The following is an 18,603-nucleotide window of genomic DNA, read 5'->3' as shown; positions in this document are numbered from 1 at the left end:
ACTCACTTAAGCTTAGTGATGGTAAGATGCGATCTATCAAGGGAATTGTTGATGTTTTTGAGGAGTTTGCAAAGGCCTCAGGGCTGAAAATTAGTATGGAGAAATCCACACTTTATTTCGCTAGAGTATCTATTGATCAAGCCACTAGTTACCCGTTTACTGTTGGCCACTTGCCGGTTCGTTACTTGGGTTTGCCGCTGGTTACTAAGCAACTTACCACTGTATATTACTCTCCTCTGCTCGATCGAATTCGAAAGCATATAGGGTCATGGACATCACGCCATTTATCATTTGCAGGCCGTTTCAATCTGATATCCTCGGTCCTTTGGAGTGTGTGTAACTTCTGGTTTGGTGCTTTTTGTCTCCCTAAGAGGTGTTTAGAGGAGATTGATTCAATGTGTGCGGGTTTTCTCTGGTCGGTCCGGATATGAATCCTCCCAAAGCAAAAGTTTCGTGGGAAGCAGTTTGTAAGCATAAAGCAGAGGGTGGCCTTGGTCTCTGTTCTGTTCAGGAATCAAACATTGTGAGTTGCTTGAAGTTGGTTTGGCGTGTGGTGTCTAAGGGGGACTCTTTATGGGTTAAATGGGTTCAGACAAAACTGTTAAAAGGGGCATCTTTTTCGATGGTTAAGGAGAACACGAGTGTGGGTTCATGGATTTGGAAGAAACTTCTCAAATACCGGGCGGTGGCTACCACTTTCTGTAAGGTCGATGTGGGGAATGGGGAGAACACATCGTTTTGGTATGATTGGTGGTCGGACATGGGTAGACTCATGGAAGTGGTAGGGAAGCAAGGTGTTATTGATTTGGGGATAAGCAGGCAGTGTTCTTTGGCGGAAGCGTGGATTCCACGTTAAAACCGGCAGCACCGGGGAGATCTAGTAAATGCTGTGGAGCAGGCTCTGTCTTTGCGGAGGGACATGAGCCTGGAATCAGCTGATCAACCACTATGGCGAGGAAAGAATGATGTGTTTAGGCCGAAATTCTCAACTAAGTATACTTGGAATCATATTCGAACTACGGCCAATACGGTATGTTGGCATAAGGGGGTTTGGTTTACGCATAGTACACCCAAATTCTCTTTTTGTGTGTGGTTGGCTGCTCAAGATCGAATTTCGACAGAGGCTCGAATGGTCATGTGGAATGGAGGGACTGCAGGGACTTGTGTTTTCTGTAACTCCACGTTAGAAACTCGAGATCATCTATTATTTTCTTGTTCTTTTGTTTCTGGTGTGTGGTCAGCTCTTGCTAAGGGACTGTTTAAGACTCACTATACCACGGATTGGTCAACTTTAATTTCTCATCTATCCCTACCTCAACTTCCCCGCGTTGAGGGTTTTCCCCTCAGGTATGTTTTTCAAGTGGTGGTGTATATTATTTGGCGTGAACGAAATGGAAGACGACATGGTGATCCACTGCATTCTGCTACATATTTGGTCGGCTGGGTTGATAGGCAAGTTTGGGATCAGCTTCTGGCGATTGGTCGGTTGGGAGATCGCCGGTACGATGAGGCGTTTCAAGTGTGGCTACTTTCTCATGTTTAGTTTTTACCTAAGCTCTGTTTCAATTTTTTAGTTTTCAGTTATAAACTCTCAGCCAAAGCTGCACTAGTTGTATCAATGTATTTTTTCTTTTGAATATAATTTAACATTAAATTCAAAAAAAAAAATAACAATGAAAGACTCCTATCTTACACTAATTCTAATTACCAAGAGGATAGCCAAGATTCGAAAGTTATAAGTTGGAATGTAACATAAACTTTGAAAATGATAGATGAAGGAAATATAGTCTCTCATACCAATACCAAAAATGGTAACCGAAGTAAAAGTTTATGAAATCGATTTTTTTATATAATATACTAGATATTCACCCGCGGTACACCGCGGGGCTATAGTTTCACTACAAAAAAAACAAACGTATTGTATCACAAAACTAAATGATATTGTTTTAAATTACTTTTAATAACTGATCTAAAAATTAGGTATTAACATCAATTACAATAATCGATACTATTATTGATTTGTATAGCATCATTTTCATTATAACCAATGCAATCTAAATCATTTACATCACTTTAAAAATATTGATACAAATATATAAATTTACTTCACTTAATAATTGATGTATTTATTAATTTATATTCACAGCACTTAGAAAATAATACAAGTTTTACATCATTTTATAAATGATGTTAGGAATACATATATTTCAAGGAAAAAAAAGTAATTGGATAAACATATGTTTTTTTTTTTTTTAAGTTATGTCGATTAAACTATCTATATATAATTTGATTTCACTATTTATAAATTTTTTATTTTTAGCATGTATAGTGTTAAGCAAATTTTTTGTTTTATTTTTAAAAACTCTAAAATATAAAACTTTTAAATATTTATTTCTTTTTGTTTTTCAAAAATAAGATTTGTAGTTCAAAAACTTAAAACAAAGAAAAAAAAAGTTATATTTTTTAATCGATTAAAACTTAAATCCAAACTGACAAAAAAAAAAAAAAAATCCAAAACAGCTTGTATCCCACATCGACTGGGCAAAACAAAGTTCTCCTAATTGCTTCTATATATATTTACTTTACGTTGATCCATTTTTTGTGGGGATAACAACCAACTTTGGGTCCCATCATAAATATAGTATAAATATTTTTTTTTCAACCAAAGATAAATAATTTTTGTCAGTTGAATATTTTTAAAAATGACTGAAAGACATAAATAATTAAATATTACATTACAGAAAAATATTTTCATATTATTTATTATAATATAATTTTAACAACAGTTTTCTAAAATGATACAAATATTTTAAATTAGTTTTGATAGCTGATACAAATATTTTATATCAATTTAATAAAATGATGTAAATTTAATAAAATGATGTAAGACTTACAACATTTTTTGTAAATGATGCAAATGAACATCAATTTCCCTAATTGAAACAAATATTCATTTCAATCGATGCAAATTATTTGCATCAACAAAATGTAAATCATTCATTAAAGTGATACAAAATATTTTTGCATCATTTAAAATTGATGCAAAAATATAAAATAAATGATGTAATACCATACTTTTTTGTAGTGTTTTATTTAGGAATGCATAATATAATTTATTTATTATATTTTATATATATATAACTAATATGTTTTATATTTTTTAAATGTACTATAGTTTTACATAAATATATTATGTATTGTATAATTTTCATTGTGTATATTTATTGCTTTATTATATAGTTAAAATATTCTTCTTGTTCATATAATTTACTTTAGTCAACAAATATACTGTCTTTATGATTTTGTATATTTATTTACAATGTATGGATAATAATATTTGAAATTATATTTTTTTTTTTTATAGTTATATGAGTATACTATAATTTGACTTTTTAATTACATCTGTATATCATTTTAACACTTTTGTATTTATAGGATCCAAATATTTTTATAATTTGACTTTTTAATTACATTTGTATATCATTTTAACACTTTTGTATTTATAGGATCCAAATATTTTTATAATTTGAGTTGAGATCAAATTAGTTATTTGGTCAAATGTGCTAATTTTATTTTTCAGATATGATGTCTTATCACGATTTATTCTGCTGATTGAGTATTAGCAAAATTACATAATGAACCATCCTTTCCATATACTTTCTGGTTAATCTGTTATGTAAAATTCGATTTGGACAGATCATTTATTAATGTTTTAAATGGCATGGAGTACGATTGTGTTGATACAAGCAGGTTTGTTATCTGAAAACATGTAAAGTTTCTATTTTACTAATAATATGGGTTATATTTAATCGAATTTTAAGTAAGTGATGTTTTTAATATTAATCTAACCAATACTTATGTGTTTTATGTCAGAGAGTTTTCCCCAATGGTGAAATCATCATCAAGTGGAAACATGCAGTAACCAAGAAATAAACACAGGTCAGTTCTCTATGTATTTTTAGCATATTATATAGCTACGATGTAAAGCTTCTATTTTACTATGGAAATGGTTCATTATATAGTTAGGATGCAATCGAAAAAGTTATTATGAATCAGAAATGGAAATTTTTTATTGAAACAATTGAATCATTTAAAGAAAGAGCACTTATTTGCGGCAAACCATGTCACCAAACTAAGAAATACCAAACTTGGAAAGTTTTAACATGGAAAGGAATAAAAGTAAAAAGCAAAGACTATAATGTAAATAAAATGGGCCTTAGTTGGAGAGAGTTATATCGTCGATCCAAAATATGAATTTCAAATAATTAATATCAGTGTTATAATTGTAAATAAGTTTGAACTTCAGGATTTATTTTATATATGTCTTTAAAAATGTATATATAGATGATATGATATTTATGGTAAAGACGACAAAAACTTACAGAAGGATAAACTATTAACGGACGTTTTTTGTAAATTGTCCTCGTGGCTTGATATCGATAGAGGCGTGAGGCGTCCAAAAAAGCAACTACACTCATCAAATAAAAGGCATCATATGCGTGAGAAGTGTGAATAATCTCGCTATAATGCAAAAGAAATGAAAGAATCCTATGGAAGTTATATACTATATCAAAGAGAGCAAATCGATAAGAAATCATAATATTGTTGCCTTTTTTGGTTGAAGATCACCTTGCAGTTAACGAAGATATGAGATTTTTCCATCAATGCGTTCCTTCGAGTGATATCTGAAGCATACCGGCAGTCCCGTCTCAATATTTTTTTGGAACGTAGGTGAACTAAATTTTTTGGATTTTTTTCATACTAAATTTTTTTTTGGTCCCTTTTGTTGAAGGAATTTTTCTGAATTTTGGGTTGGTCCTTTGGCATTTGCCCCTCCCGTCGCCCCCATGAGCCAGGCCTGCATACCGGCACCGACAAAGAAAGTGTATTATGGAAACTCCTACAAAATAAGGCCAAGAGCGACATACCGGCAAACATGAAGGACACGAGTTCAAACTCCTATCATCTGTTATGAATCACATGCTACAGATAAGTTTTTACTACTCTCAATAGTCTAAACATAAATTAAAGATTTTAGTTTTCACAATCATAAGGATCTTGAACTTATAAAGAAATATTCCTTAATAAGAGATCTCGATTTCTTGAAATTCATATTAGAATTTTGCATGTGTTGTAATCTTTTTTTCTTTACTTTTAATTAGGCAAGTCTTTACTTCATAATTGAACATTGATAATATAAGGGTGATGAAAATGCCTAAAAAAAAAAAACAAATTAACCAATCTGACATAATAACACATTATTTCGTTGTCTGTATGATGCTGAATTGGCATGCTTCTGTGGCATTTAGGTTATTTTCTTGATATGAATTTGTTAAGGTTGAGCCAACTGAATCTGAAGTGAACTTGTATTTTAAATTATTGGTTTAAATTTCAAACATGATATATAAGAACCGATCATATTTTGTAATAAAATTATAAATGATCTTAGGTTGCATGGAATGAGAACACATAAGTGATACATTTAGAAGCATGAATGCAGTTTTTTCCAAAAAATAAGAAATATGTATGTGTTCGAAACTCTTTTCTGTATAATTTAATATATCATATAAGATTATGTACAATATAATTATAAAAATATAATATTATAACATTATAGTTGAAATTAGTTTTAAAAAAATAATATAAATAACACATAAATAACATTAAAGATTAAAGATGAAGGAAAATATTAAAGCAAAAGATATACAAGAGAAAATCATCCAATATAAAGCTTAAGAAAAATAAACTAGAAAAATTGTTGGAACTAAAAATGTTATTAAATACTAAATTCATAGTTTTAGAATAAATTTAAAAAATGAAAATATCAACAATTATCATTATATTATTTTAGCAAGATTTTTATATAACGTGTGTTCGTGATTTTGGTGGAAAAAATTAAGTAATTTGGTGAGAGATTTCATTAATTATCTCTAATTATATATATATATATATAATTTAGTACTACAACACCCACAATTTTTCTATTTATTTATGCACTAACCACAAATTCCTATATATTTATGTTTTGTTTTGGCGAGAAATGCACTAGCTATTTATTTATTTTTGATAAAATACAGGTATTTTTGGTGTCCAATAAATTTCTTTTGTAATATTACATAACTTTTAAAAAGATAAATTTTAAAGTAAAAGATTAAAATTTTTATATTTTCAGATCCATAAAAATCAATTAATACATTTTTTTTTTAACGCATATTCAAAAAAAAACAATTTTATATTTATTTTATATAAATTGAATAATTTAAAATAGTATATATGAACGAATATATACCATTATACTATTTAAAAAAATAGATATAATTAATTTCATGTTGTCTAGAGATCTTTTCTACTTTACTACTTATAACAGATAAATATTTTTTTAAGGTAATCAAATAGATTCCTTTACAGTTAACTAATTTTATGATTCATTCTATTCTGCGGAAAACAAAAAAAAAATGATTCGTTCTATTCTAGTGAGTTTTTTTTTTTTTTTGATTTTTTGTTTGTGGTAAATCACTACTTTTATAAGATCCATGCACATATGAGTTATAATCTTATAATTTGTTACATTTTATGGTCTTAATCTATAATTTTTAAAAAATCTTCTCATCATCGTTATAACACCTTATGAATATTAATGAGTATGTGCATATATGATATAAAAATAAATATAATACTTCTCTTTTCAAAGACACATGTATATAGTAGTCAAATATATTTGTATATATACCACTATTTCATATACTATTAATTAGCAAATAATTTAAATTTCTTTTGAATTTGATTACGATATGATTATGTGTTCATTTTGGCTGTTTCATAATTCATGAATAAAATTTAGTAAAAAATAATATTGGCCAAATTAAATTCATGATTAGAATTGATCTTTGAGTTAATTTAAGTGCGTAAGAAAATAAAAGAGAAGAATTTTGTCAGTAAATTTAGAGAATCGTTGCCACTTGTCTATGCATCTTCTTCTCACTTTCTCAGTGAGTCATTGTAACTAACACACAAAAATCACGTACCACTTCTAGAAACGTACGTATATTGGTCGACGTACTACTATAGTATATGCTTCGATTAACTAGAATACAGACATTTAATATGTGTTTAGTTTCAAGAAAAAAACAAAAAAATCAAAGTGGGTAAGGAACAAAAAAAGAAGAAGATGATTTCATTAAGTGTGAACAGATTAGATTACATGCCACTTGTCCATAAATAGAAACATTTATAAACATTGACAAATGGCATGTCGTAATCTCTTTTAACTTAATGAAGAAAACCTTTTTTTTGCCCAGTTTAACTAATCTTGTATTTAATTAATCACTCAAACTTTCTTCATGTAACACCATCCCAAAAGTATATAGAATCAAAAAATATTAATCACTCTAATATTTTTTGTTGGCCGACTTAATTATTAGTCTATGATTAAGTTAGCAATCTATATTTTTGTTAGTTTACTAACATGTACAATTTATATGTCGCGTTATTCATAGAATAATTGATTAACGTACGAATTAAGAAAGCAGTTCTGTAGTTTTTGAACTTGGTGCATATATAACTTTTCAATATCTCAATTTATATGTTGTAAATAAATATATATATATATATATACACATATATAATCAATAGTTAGGACGTTATGAGTTGAAATTTCAGTATTTTAAATTGTATTGAATTAATATTTTAAAGAAGAATAAAATGATCGTTTATTTTAAAATAAATTATATTTTTGATTTGCTAACTATACGTCTTTTGTGTTTTAATGAAAAAATGCATGGACAAGTGGAAACCATTCTCTAAATCTAATGAGTGAATCTTTCTCTCCTTTTCTCTGCACTTTAAAAATTATAGTTAAATGAATTTACCATTAGTTGTTAATATTGCTTGACTAGTTTTCATACAAAAATCATGAACTACCATTATAGGGTTTTATTTGTGTGAAAAATCTACCCATTATAGTTGTAAGATAAAATTCATAATACATATACAATGTACGCCCTTAAACAGGAAAAAATGAAAGGTGGAAGAGCAGGATCACAACATATTAATTAAAGTTCAAAAAGACAAAAGAAAAAAACATACTGTATTAGAATCACATCATATAATATGTTTGATTAATATATCAATCTACGTACATTGTTATATATCTTGATAACTGGATGTATAAGTTTTACAAAATTGGAATTTATGTTATAATGCTTTATATGATGTGATTATAATATGTTTTTAGATCTTCTTGTCTTTTTGAACTTTAATTAATATGTTGTGATCCTCCTCTACCACCTTTCATGTTATCCTGTTTAAGGGCGTACGTTTTTTTTTCCTTTTCTTTTTAGGGGGTACGTTACTAATTGAGAATCACAAGTAACGATTTCGTATGGAGTTTGATATTCTAGTGAAGCTATGAGACAAATTAGCTATTTCAACCTAAGCCAAGTAATCGAAGGTACAATGAATCCTTTTCTTGCAAAACATGTATTGCCTCACTCTTTTAGAAGGAAAAAAGCCTTTAAATTTTCTTTTTCCCCTAAAAAAAGTGGTAGAATCTATGCGTATGCACAAATCACATGTTGACCAGTAAGTAATGAGAGAGTAAATTGACTTTAACAAAAACGAGAGTTTAATGTGGTAGAAGAGAGAGAGAGAAGAAGACGCCATTGAATTCTGGAAAAAAGGGAGAAACAGAACTTTTGCAACACATGTTCACCATGCACCTTCCACTCGTCTCTTTGCTCTTGGTTCCAAATCTTTAACCTAACCTATCTTGTTAAACTATGGTTGAGTGTTTTTATTAATTTAGTGACCTTTAGATTTCGTTACGTTACTATCATCTATAATCTTCTTAAGATTGTGAAAAATCTACTATTCGAAAACCCTAGATTCATGAATGTAGGTTATACAAATGTCACTTCCTTACCACAAATAGTAAAACAAAAAAAAACAAAAAAAAAATTGGTAAACCCAAATCTCTGATTGCCCAGCGTCCATATTAAGGGCTGCTTCGATCTGCACAACACACAACACAACACAAACACAGACTCTCTCTCTCTTCTCTCTTCTCTCTATCCTCTCTCTCTCTCTCTCTCTCTCTCTCTCTATCTCTATCACTGAAACCCAAAGTGATCGACCATTTGTTCCTTTTCCCTTCACACAGAGAACTGTTTCCTTCCACACTTCCTTTTTACTAGGCAGTGTTAACCAATTGAGAGTGAAAAATGATGGCTAATGAAAATGTGGAAACCAAGGCCTCTCCTTTAATGGCAAGTGTTGATCATCATCATAGGCTTGGATCCGGTTCGGGTCATGATCATCATCAAGGGTTATCGGCGTCTGTGCCTCTTCTTGGTGTTAACTCGAAGAAGAGAAGGATGCCAAGACAGAGACGATCTTCTTCTTCCTTTAAGCTTCTCTCTTTTCCTCCTCTTATGCCTCTTTCCTCCCACGTGCCAACTCCTCTCCCCGCACGTGTAAGCTCCTCAGTCTTTTTTCTTTAAAATTTATTAATTCGAAACAAAACAAAAATCTTAGTTTTATTTTTATAAGATCTCTGTGAAAATTCCAAATAAGAAAAAGGTTTTAGTGTTTTGTAATATTTATATTTCATTGGTTTTATTAAAAAGATTCAATGTATGTTTTGTAATGATGTCAGAAGATTGACCCGGGAAAGCTAAGATTCCTCTTCCAAAAAGAACTCAAGAACAGTGACGTCAGCTCCCTCCGTCGTATGATACTCCCCAAGGTGATCTTTGATTATATATATAATCATGATAGTGTTGATGAAGATGATGATGATCATAATGATAACTAATGTTGATCGATGTAGAAAGCTGCGGAGGCTCACTTGCCGGCGCTGGAATGTAAGGAAGGGATTCCTCTAAGGATGAAAGATTTGGACGGTCGTCACGTTTGGACCTTCAAGTACAGGTACTTCAGTTCATATATCATCAATATAGTTACTCCTAATTTGTTAGGTGATAATAAAGCATAGGTTATACAGTTAAATCAACTATTCAGTTACAAATTTTGGTTGGCAACAAAATTCAAATTTGGTTAGTATGGATAAGTGAATACTTGGTAGTATTCTATAATGGAGCATAGGTTATACAGTTAAATCAACTATTCTATAATGGAGCATATGCTGTATTTGATTTGGTACGGTGATCTATATGGATATGAATACTTGGTAGATCGATCATTTTGAAAGTATTTACTAATCCATGTCGATCTTAAGATCTTACAACTTTTTGTTTGTTTAATCTATTTATCTTTACTAATAGCTAGGAGCATACAGTTTGTCTCTATGATGGTGTATATATGTTCATCATTTCATTTAAGAGCAACCTAATATTAATGAGATCTCTAAAGGAAATTATATATGTTGTGATCATTAGGTACTGGCCGAACAACAATAGCAGAATGTACGTGCTTGAAAACACAGGTAAACTTACTTTATAACCCGGGATTTTTTTTTTAATAATTAAATCACGAAATATAAACAATCGAATCCATGATTGTTTAAAAATATTGGATCGCTCTCGATTGAATTTGCAGGCGACTTTGTGAACGCTCATGGTCTGCAGCTAGGTGACTTCATCATGGTTTACCAAAATCTCGACTCAAACAATTACGTACGTAACACGCTACTAAAAAATATGAAAAAAGTATCAAAACTTTAACTGCAAAACGTGTTACATGTTATGCCCGGTATTATTTACTTATTTTGATTTAGGTTATACAAGCAAGAAAGGCTTCTGAAGAAGAAGGAGAAGAAGACGTAACCATGGTTGAAGAGGACGACGTTTACACAAACTTAACGAAGATCGAAAACACCGTGGTTAATGATCTTCTCATCCAAGACTTTAATCACCAAAGCAGCAACAGCAACAACAACAAATCTTCGTACTATTACCCCGTCATCGATGATATCACCACAAACACAGCGTCTTTTGTCTACGACACGACGGCTTTGACCTCCAACGATACTCCACTCGATTATTTGGGTGGCAGTACGACGACTACTAATAATTATTACTCCGATTTCGGATCATTCGAGGGTTTGGGCTCCGTTGAGAATATCTCTCTTGATGACTTCTACTAGAGGGATCAATTGATGGGGCTCATGATAATTCTTAATGGTGATCATATATTTTATCTCCTTATATGTATAAGGATTAGATGCATTTTCATATCTTCAAAAGTGTTTAAATATTACATTATTATAGTTTTTATGAATATCATATATAGCTATATAATATGGGAGTCATGAAGGTGTGTATTTGATGAATAAATGTAATTTTGTGTCGGTGCTTTAATATATTAATCCTTGCCCGACAGAAAAAAAATTATATATGAAGATATATATAGCTTTCTTTTTATGGTTTTTGTTAATTTTACAATATTATAACCATCATAAATATATAACTATTATACTTATCAAAAAAAATATATATATATAACTATTATAATTTTTTTTTTTAAAGAAACCAAATGAGCTCATGAGGTGGAGCTATACCCTCAGACCAAGAGAGCTACAAGTTCACGCAAAAAAGAAACTCCATCATAAGGTGGAGCTATACCCTTAATCTAGTATAGGCAAGATCTCGACTCAAACAGTTACGTACTTTCAAACGGGTTTCAGTTCAAAATAATACATTAAAACTTAAACTTTAATCACTATTTTGCAGTGTTATAATTAACTTTCATATTTGAGTATCAAGTACTACATAAAACATAAAGAAATAAATCTTGAATCACATATCATTAAAATAGCTTGTGATTTTCAACAACTTCATAAAGATTTTATTTAAAAGTCTAATCAAAACAAATTTTTAATTTTAAATACTAAATTTACCATTATGTTGTAAGTCTTACATAAATACAGTTTGTCCGTAAAATTGGACTCTAGTTTTGATCCATGATCCTGATAATCCATCAACAGAAAACCAAAACTATAAATAAACAACATTGAAGCTTATAAAGAAACTGAAATCTAACCAATTTCTTTTTTTTTTGTTTTTTTATAAAAAATCTCTAAATCTAAAATCAAAAACTACAATCCAATAACCATTTTAAAACTACAAACATCCATGACCATAATAACTTGCCAGAGGGTGAGCAATGGGGAAGCCGCGAACGTCGAGATCTGACTCTTTGGAGTTCGTTTTGATGAACGACGGAGGAGAAAAATGGTGGACAAACTTTAACACGAGCGGTTGCTGATGATTTCTCCATTAATTTTTCTATAAAAGAAAATTATGCTTTTTTGTGATTCTGTTTAACATTGGTTCCGATTGGTGACACAATAAAAGCTATACAACTTGTACAACTTTTAATTTTTATCAATCACAAAAGCGTTACCAAAATTTATACTTCTCAGCTTTTTTGTACAGTTTTTATGTAAAAATTTTACTTACAGTTTTGCACTATTTCGTAACAGTTTACAGCTCTATCTTACAGCTTTTCTGTGCAGTTTTGTGTACGTTACGAATCAGACCCATTATGTGATAGGCTTTGTCGCATTCTACAGGTTTTGGAAAGGAGATTCCAAATTTGGTTTCGCTTCAATAATTCTAATAAATTAAAAATAAGAAAAGAAATCAATGCCATAAACTTTATAAAGTGTCTCCATTAACTAAAACTTAAAAAGAAAAAAAATTATAATATAAAACTAGATCCAGATTCGCATGTATATGTGAATAATTTTTGTTTTAAATGTTTTAATAAAAATGTAAAATAATATACTGATTTGATCTGGCAGTTAAATCCCCAACTCTCCAAGCCTCCAAGAAACCACTGACATCCTCAGCAACTTCAAATTCGTTAGATATTGAAACCCCAAAACTACATCGAATAGGAAAACTCACTACCAAAAAATGAAGAAATTTTACTATCGTTTCACCATTAAACCTATTTCGGCAATAAAAACCATAACAAGTCAAGAGAGAAGAGAGAGAGTTTCACGGACCAGTTGTCCTTAAGTGGATAACATAACAATTTTGAGTGATAGATTTACCATTTAAAAGTGTTTCAAAAAAAAAAAAAGATTTACCATTTAAAATATATATATATATATATATATCATGAAATTCATATTATTTATAACTATATAATTGCAAATACTAAAATATATGACTTACCACATTACACGTATAATAGCGTTCTACCCAAAAATAAAACGTTATGAGTTATAATTTAGTATCCCAAATATGTTTTTATATAGTAATTTAGTTGACAAACAAGTAAACAAATAACTTAGCTATTTATTTGAACTATTATGATAATTTTTAAATTTTTACTTATATTATATTAATTAATGAATTAATATAGAAAGAATCCTAAGAAGAAGCTTAATCAATGTGTTCAAATATTAAACAAAAAAAAGATAAGAATTTTAAAATTGCTTTTTAGGATAGTGAAAAAGAGATATTTAATAATACCTCATCAATTATATTAAACGAGAAGTGAAAATGTCCCACATTCAATCTCAGCAAAATTTTACCATTATACCATTAATGAAATTGCCCTTGACGTTGAAAATTTTTGCCCCTGGACATAAAATTACCTATTTTTCGCATTAAAAATAAATCAAAAATCGATTTAGAAATAATCTAATTGCATAAAAAGTTATTTGCAAAACTAGAATTTGCTAATTTAATCCCTAAATTTCCCGGAAAATACTCTTTTTACAACTATAGTTCTGTTTTATACTACAAATTCTACAGATTTGAGATAATTAGTGGGCTTAGATTGTTTATAGATAGATCGACGTTAATCTAAAAATTAATGGGCTTCTACAGAAAAAAAAAACCCGACGACAATACACCTCCTTACTGGAAACCCTAAAAAAATAGGTCTTTTACAACTATAAATACAATGCTATGGTTTGCTTTCACCATAACTCAACAAAAAGAAAAAAAGAAAAAAATATCTTCTCTTGAATTTACAGTTTTATCAATTTCAATAATTCTTTCATCATGTTCTCAAATTTATATTTGTATTCCGATCTTGATGTTTTTTATGATTCATCGACTGATCCTATTTATTTTCCTGTTCATATAGTGGTTTCTTGGAAAGCAAGATCCAATAATCATAACCCTTTGGTTGTTGTTGGTTCACCTTACAAAAAGGTATAATATTGTGCTTTTTTGATGAGGTTTTACGTTTAGTTCTTTAATCATCTTCTCAAAAAAATTCCCTTCTATTAAATTTATAGTTTTATCAATTTCAATAATTCTTTTATCATGTTGTCAAATTTATATTTGTATTCTGATCTTGCTGTTTTATATTATTATCGACTGATCATATTTATTTTCCTGTTCATATAGTGGTTTCTTGGAAAGCAAGATCCAAAAATCATAACGCTTTGGTTGTTGTCCGTTCACCTTACAAAAAAGTATAATATTGTGCTTTTTTGGTTGAGGTTTTACGATTAATTCTTTAATCATGTTCTAAAAAAAATTTATTTGTATTCCGATTTTCTACTTTTATGATTAATCGACTGATTCTTTTTATTTTCCTGTTCGTATAAGGGTTTCTTTGGAAAGCAAGATCAATAAATCATAAAGCTTTGGTTGTTGTTGGTTCACCTTACAAAAAAGTATAATATTGTGCTTTTTTGGTTGAGGTTTTACGTTTAATTATTTAATCATGTTCTCAAAAAATTTTATTTGTATTCCGATTTGCTGTTTTTATGATTAATTGACTGATTCTTTTTATTTTTCTGTTCGTATAGTGGTTTCTTGGAAAGCAAGATCCATAAAATCATAAAGCTTTAGTTGTTGTTGGTTAACCTTTCAAAAAATGTATAATAATTATGCTCTTTTAAATTTAATTCTTTTATTATTTTCTCAAAATTATAATAACATTCAAAAAAACAATTCTTCAAACGAATATTTATAATATATTCTTATATTTATCTTTCATCTTTTTAAAGAAATATATTGCATATGGATCTTATTATTCTTTTATTTTCCTGTTAATGTAATAGATAATAACTATTTTACATAGGTTTCAAGGACCAGATGAATCGATCAATAAATTTGATTCTAATTAATATCAGGTATTATTTTATATAATCGGAATGATTAACGTGTTAAATTATTTCTAATCCTTATAATTTCTTTTTTATAATTTGGTTACACTTGGATTGCCATATTTGCAGGAAAACTATGATCGTTAATAGGCATGTATCTTTTCAGGAATATAGAAACAAAATTGTTTAATTTTTATCTTTAGCTTAAATTTCATTTAGATTATTTAAATAATCATGTTATATGAGAGTTGATAATAATTCCATGTTTTAATTATTACTTTCTTTAAAAAAAAATTGAACAGGTTAAACCTAAAGAATACTACAATGAGGATGGTCATGTGGATGATGTTATGATTCCTTCAACGATTACAACAACTAAATTCTCAGATTGGATTATATTCAATACACAAGCTCCTCAAGCCAAAGAAATCGCTTATGCTAAAATTTCATACCCATCTGTTTGACATGATGTGGAAGCCAAGATCAAAGAGAAGACAATTTTTTCACACTACATTATTCCTATAATATTTGTTTCTTTAATTTAATCTAATTTTTTTAATGGTAACATTAAAGCTATTTAATTTATTAACAATAGAATTATTTAATTTCTGACTTTTGTATAATAGAATCTTTATTTTTAATAAAGCTTGGATTTATGAAAATATTTATTTATAAAGTTTTCTGATAAAGTTCTAATCTATTCTATAATAGATTAATAAATTATTCATTAATGAATGATGGAATAATCGTGTATATCTTCAAAGTTTTGAAATTTGGTCAATTTAAGACGATAAATATGAAAGAAAGTTTTATAATAGGAAAACTTACTCTTCGTTTTCAATTTCGAAAAAAAGTTCAGTGTGCACGTTGTTAGCCGAAAGGTATCCAGAGCTTTCAACAAGCACCAGACGTCCAATTAAATCTAAAGATCATAATTAATATAGTTTGGTCAGTTACACATATTTAATAGAAAATATACATATAAGACAACTCAAATAATTGTTGTATACCTTTCTTTGTAAAAATCATACTGGCAAAGGATAAAATTTACGATTCATATAAAATTTACAAATTTGAAATGATAAAGATGGAAGTACATATATTTTGGTTAGTCTTTTATTTAGATTTTATATAATCAATAGATTAGGATGTAAGTAAGTATTGTTTAAATCAGTAAATTAATATATTGAAAAGATATATATGTTATATATTTACACATATCTATTATCATAAATTCCACTATTTATAATATATTCTTATATTTATCTTCCATCTTTTTAAAGAAATATATTGCATATGGATCTTATTATTCTTTTATTTTCCTGTAAATGTAATAGATGATAACTATTTTACATAGGTTTCAAGACCAGATGAATCGATCAATAAATTTGTTTCTAATTAATATTAGGTATTATTTTATATAATCGGAATGATTAACGTGTTAAATTATTTCTAATCCTTATAATTTCTTTTTCATAATTTGATTACACTTGGATTGCCATATTTGATGGAAAACAATGATCGTTAATAGCCATGTATATTTTCGGGAATATAGAAACAAAATTGTTTAATTTTTATCTTTCGCTTAAATTTCTTTTAGATTATTTAAATAATCATGTTATATGAGAATTGATAATAATTCCATGTTTTAATTATTACTTTTCTTTAAAAAAAATTCTCAGATTGGATTATATTCAATACACAAGCTCCTCAAGCCAAAGAAATCGCTTATGCTAAAATTTTAAACTCATCCGTTTGACATGATGTGGAAGCCCAAGATCAAAGAGAAGACAATTTTTTTTCACCCTATAATATTCCTATAATATTTGTTTCCTTAATTTAATCTATTTTTTTTAATTGTTACATTAAAGCTTTTTTAATTTATTAAAAATAGAATTATTTAATTTATGACTTTTGTATAATATAATCTTTATTTTTAATAAAGCTTGGATTTATGAAAATATTTATTTATAAAGGTTTCTGATAAAGTTCTAATTTATTCTATAATAGATTAATAAATTATACATTAATGAATGACGGAATAATCGTGTATATCTTCAAAGTTTTGAAATTTGGTAAATTTAAGACGATAAATATGTAAGAAATTTTTATAATAGGAAAACTTACTCTTCGTTTTCAATTTCGAAAAAAAGTTCAGTGTGCACGTTGTTAGCCGAAAGGTATCCGGAGCTTTCAACAAGCACCAGACATCCAATTAAATCTAAAGATCATAATTAATATAGTTTGGTCAGTTACACATATTTAATAGAAAATATACATATAAGACAACTCAAATAATTGTTGTATACCTTTATTTGTAAAAATCATACTGGCAAAGGATCTAATTTACGATTTATATAAAATTTACAAATTTGAAATGATAAAGATGGAAATACATATATTTTGGTTAGTCTTTTATTTTTATTTTATGTAATCGATAGATTAGGATGTAAGTAAGTATTGTTTAAATCAGTAAATTAATATATAGAAAAGATATATATGTTATATATTTACACATATCTATTATTATAAATTCCCCTATAAATTCTCCTATTTATAATATATTCTTATATTTATCTTCCATCTTTTTAAAGAAATATATTGCATATGGATCTTATTATTATTTTATTTTCCTGTTAATGTAATAGATGATAACTATTTTACATAGGTTTCAAGGACCAGATGAATCGATCAATAAATTTGCTTCTAACTAATATCAGGTATTATTTTATATAATCGGAATGATTAACATGTTAAATTATTTATAATCCTTATCATTTCTTTTTCATAATTTGATTACACTTGGATTGCCATATTTGCAGGAAAACAATAATCGTTAATAGCCATGTATATTTTCGGGAATATAAAAACGAAATTGTTTAATTTTTATTTTTAGCTTAATTTTCATTTAGATTATCTAAATAATCATGTTATATGAAAATTGATAAAACACTATATTTAAATATGTCAATTATTACATATTAAATCAGAAAGTAACATATCATGAAGTTAAAAAACAGTTATTATTAAAATCTTATTACCTCTCTAGTATGTTTTATGAGTGTTGGTTTCTTTATTTTTTTTTTTGGTAAACAGAGTGTTGGTTTCTTCTTCTTATTATGCTATGAACACTTAGCACTCAGAGTGCTTTCGCAGACAAGACGAACTACACGAGCTTGGCACAACACATCACCTTGGTTTTTTTTATAATATAGCAAGATGTTGACACCTACGTTGTTATTTTGTCGTATCAACTGGACTGTAGTCCATATCATTCTTTTGTACTTGAGTACCACTTCTTAAGAGCTTATTGGTTAACGGAAACCTAAAAGAATTGCAAAATCGTTGCAGGTGTTTCTGACAGCTAAGAGATGTAAATTCAATGAGAGTTACTCACCTAATTCGAAAATCCAACGGAATTATAATATCTAATCAAATCACCAATAATCTCCACAAGAACAAAACCCATCTTTGAAATGGTGAAACCGTTTCGCATCTCTAACCACAAACTCTCTATCAACAATCTTCGAAATCAACTTGATCACGTTATGACAATCGCTGCAAACTCT

At 28.4% G+C, this 18,603-nt stretch overlaps 2 protein-coding genes and 1 long non-coding RNA gene across 3 annotated transcripts in view; 2 read left to right on the top strand and 1 right to left on the bottom strand.

Annotated features, from left to right (window-relative positions):
* On the top strand, positions 4,451–5,242 carry LOC104710490. Its single transcript, XR_755016.2, has 2 exons — positions 4,451–4,727; positions 4,857–5,242. It is a non-coding gene; the product is annotated as an uncharacterized LOC104710490 (long non-coding RNA).
* Positions 6,773–11,356, top strand: LOC104710489 (B3 domain-containing transcription factor FUS3-like). The gene is made up of 6 exons (XM_019229244.1): positions 6,773–9,470; positions 9,653–9,742; positions 9,827–9,927; positions 10,395–10,441; positions 10,555–10,631; positions 10,733–11,356. The coding sequence occupies exons 1-6, from the start codon at positions 9,219–9,221 to the stop codon at positions 11,099–11,101; spliced, it is 936 nt and encodes a 311-aa protein (XP_019084789.1). The 5' UTR covers positions 6,773–9,218; the 3' UTR covers positions 11,102–11,356.
* The window catches only part of LOC104715013 (pentatricopeptide repeat-containing protein At3g26782, mitochondrial-like), a 12,200-nt gene continuing 6,357 nt past the window's right edge, over positions 12,761–18,603 (bottom strand). The window contains exon 3 of the mRNA XM_010432471.2: positions 12,761–12,843. Within this exon, the coding sequence (XP_010430773.1) occupies positions 12,761–12,843 (83 nt within the window). The remainder of the gene's footprint in view (positions 12,844–18,603) is intronic.

This window comes from Camelina sativa, chromosome 9, assembly GCF_000633955.1.
Source record: "Camelina sativa cultivar DH55 chromosome 9, Cs, whole genome shotgun sequence".
NCBI lineage: Eukaryota > Viridiplantae > Streptophyta > Magnoliopsida > Brassicales > Brassicaceae > Camelina > Camelina sativa.
This window is presented reverse-complemented; position numbering and strand designations above follow the sequence as displayed.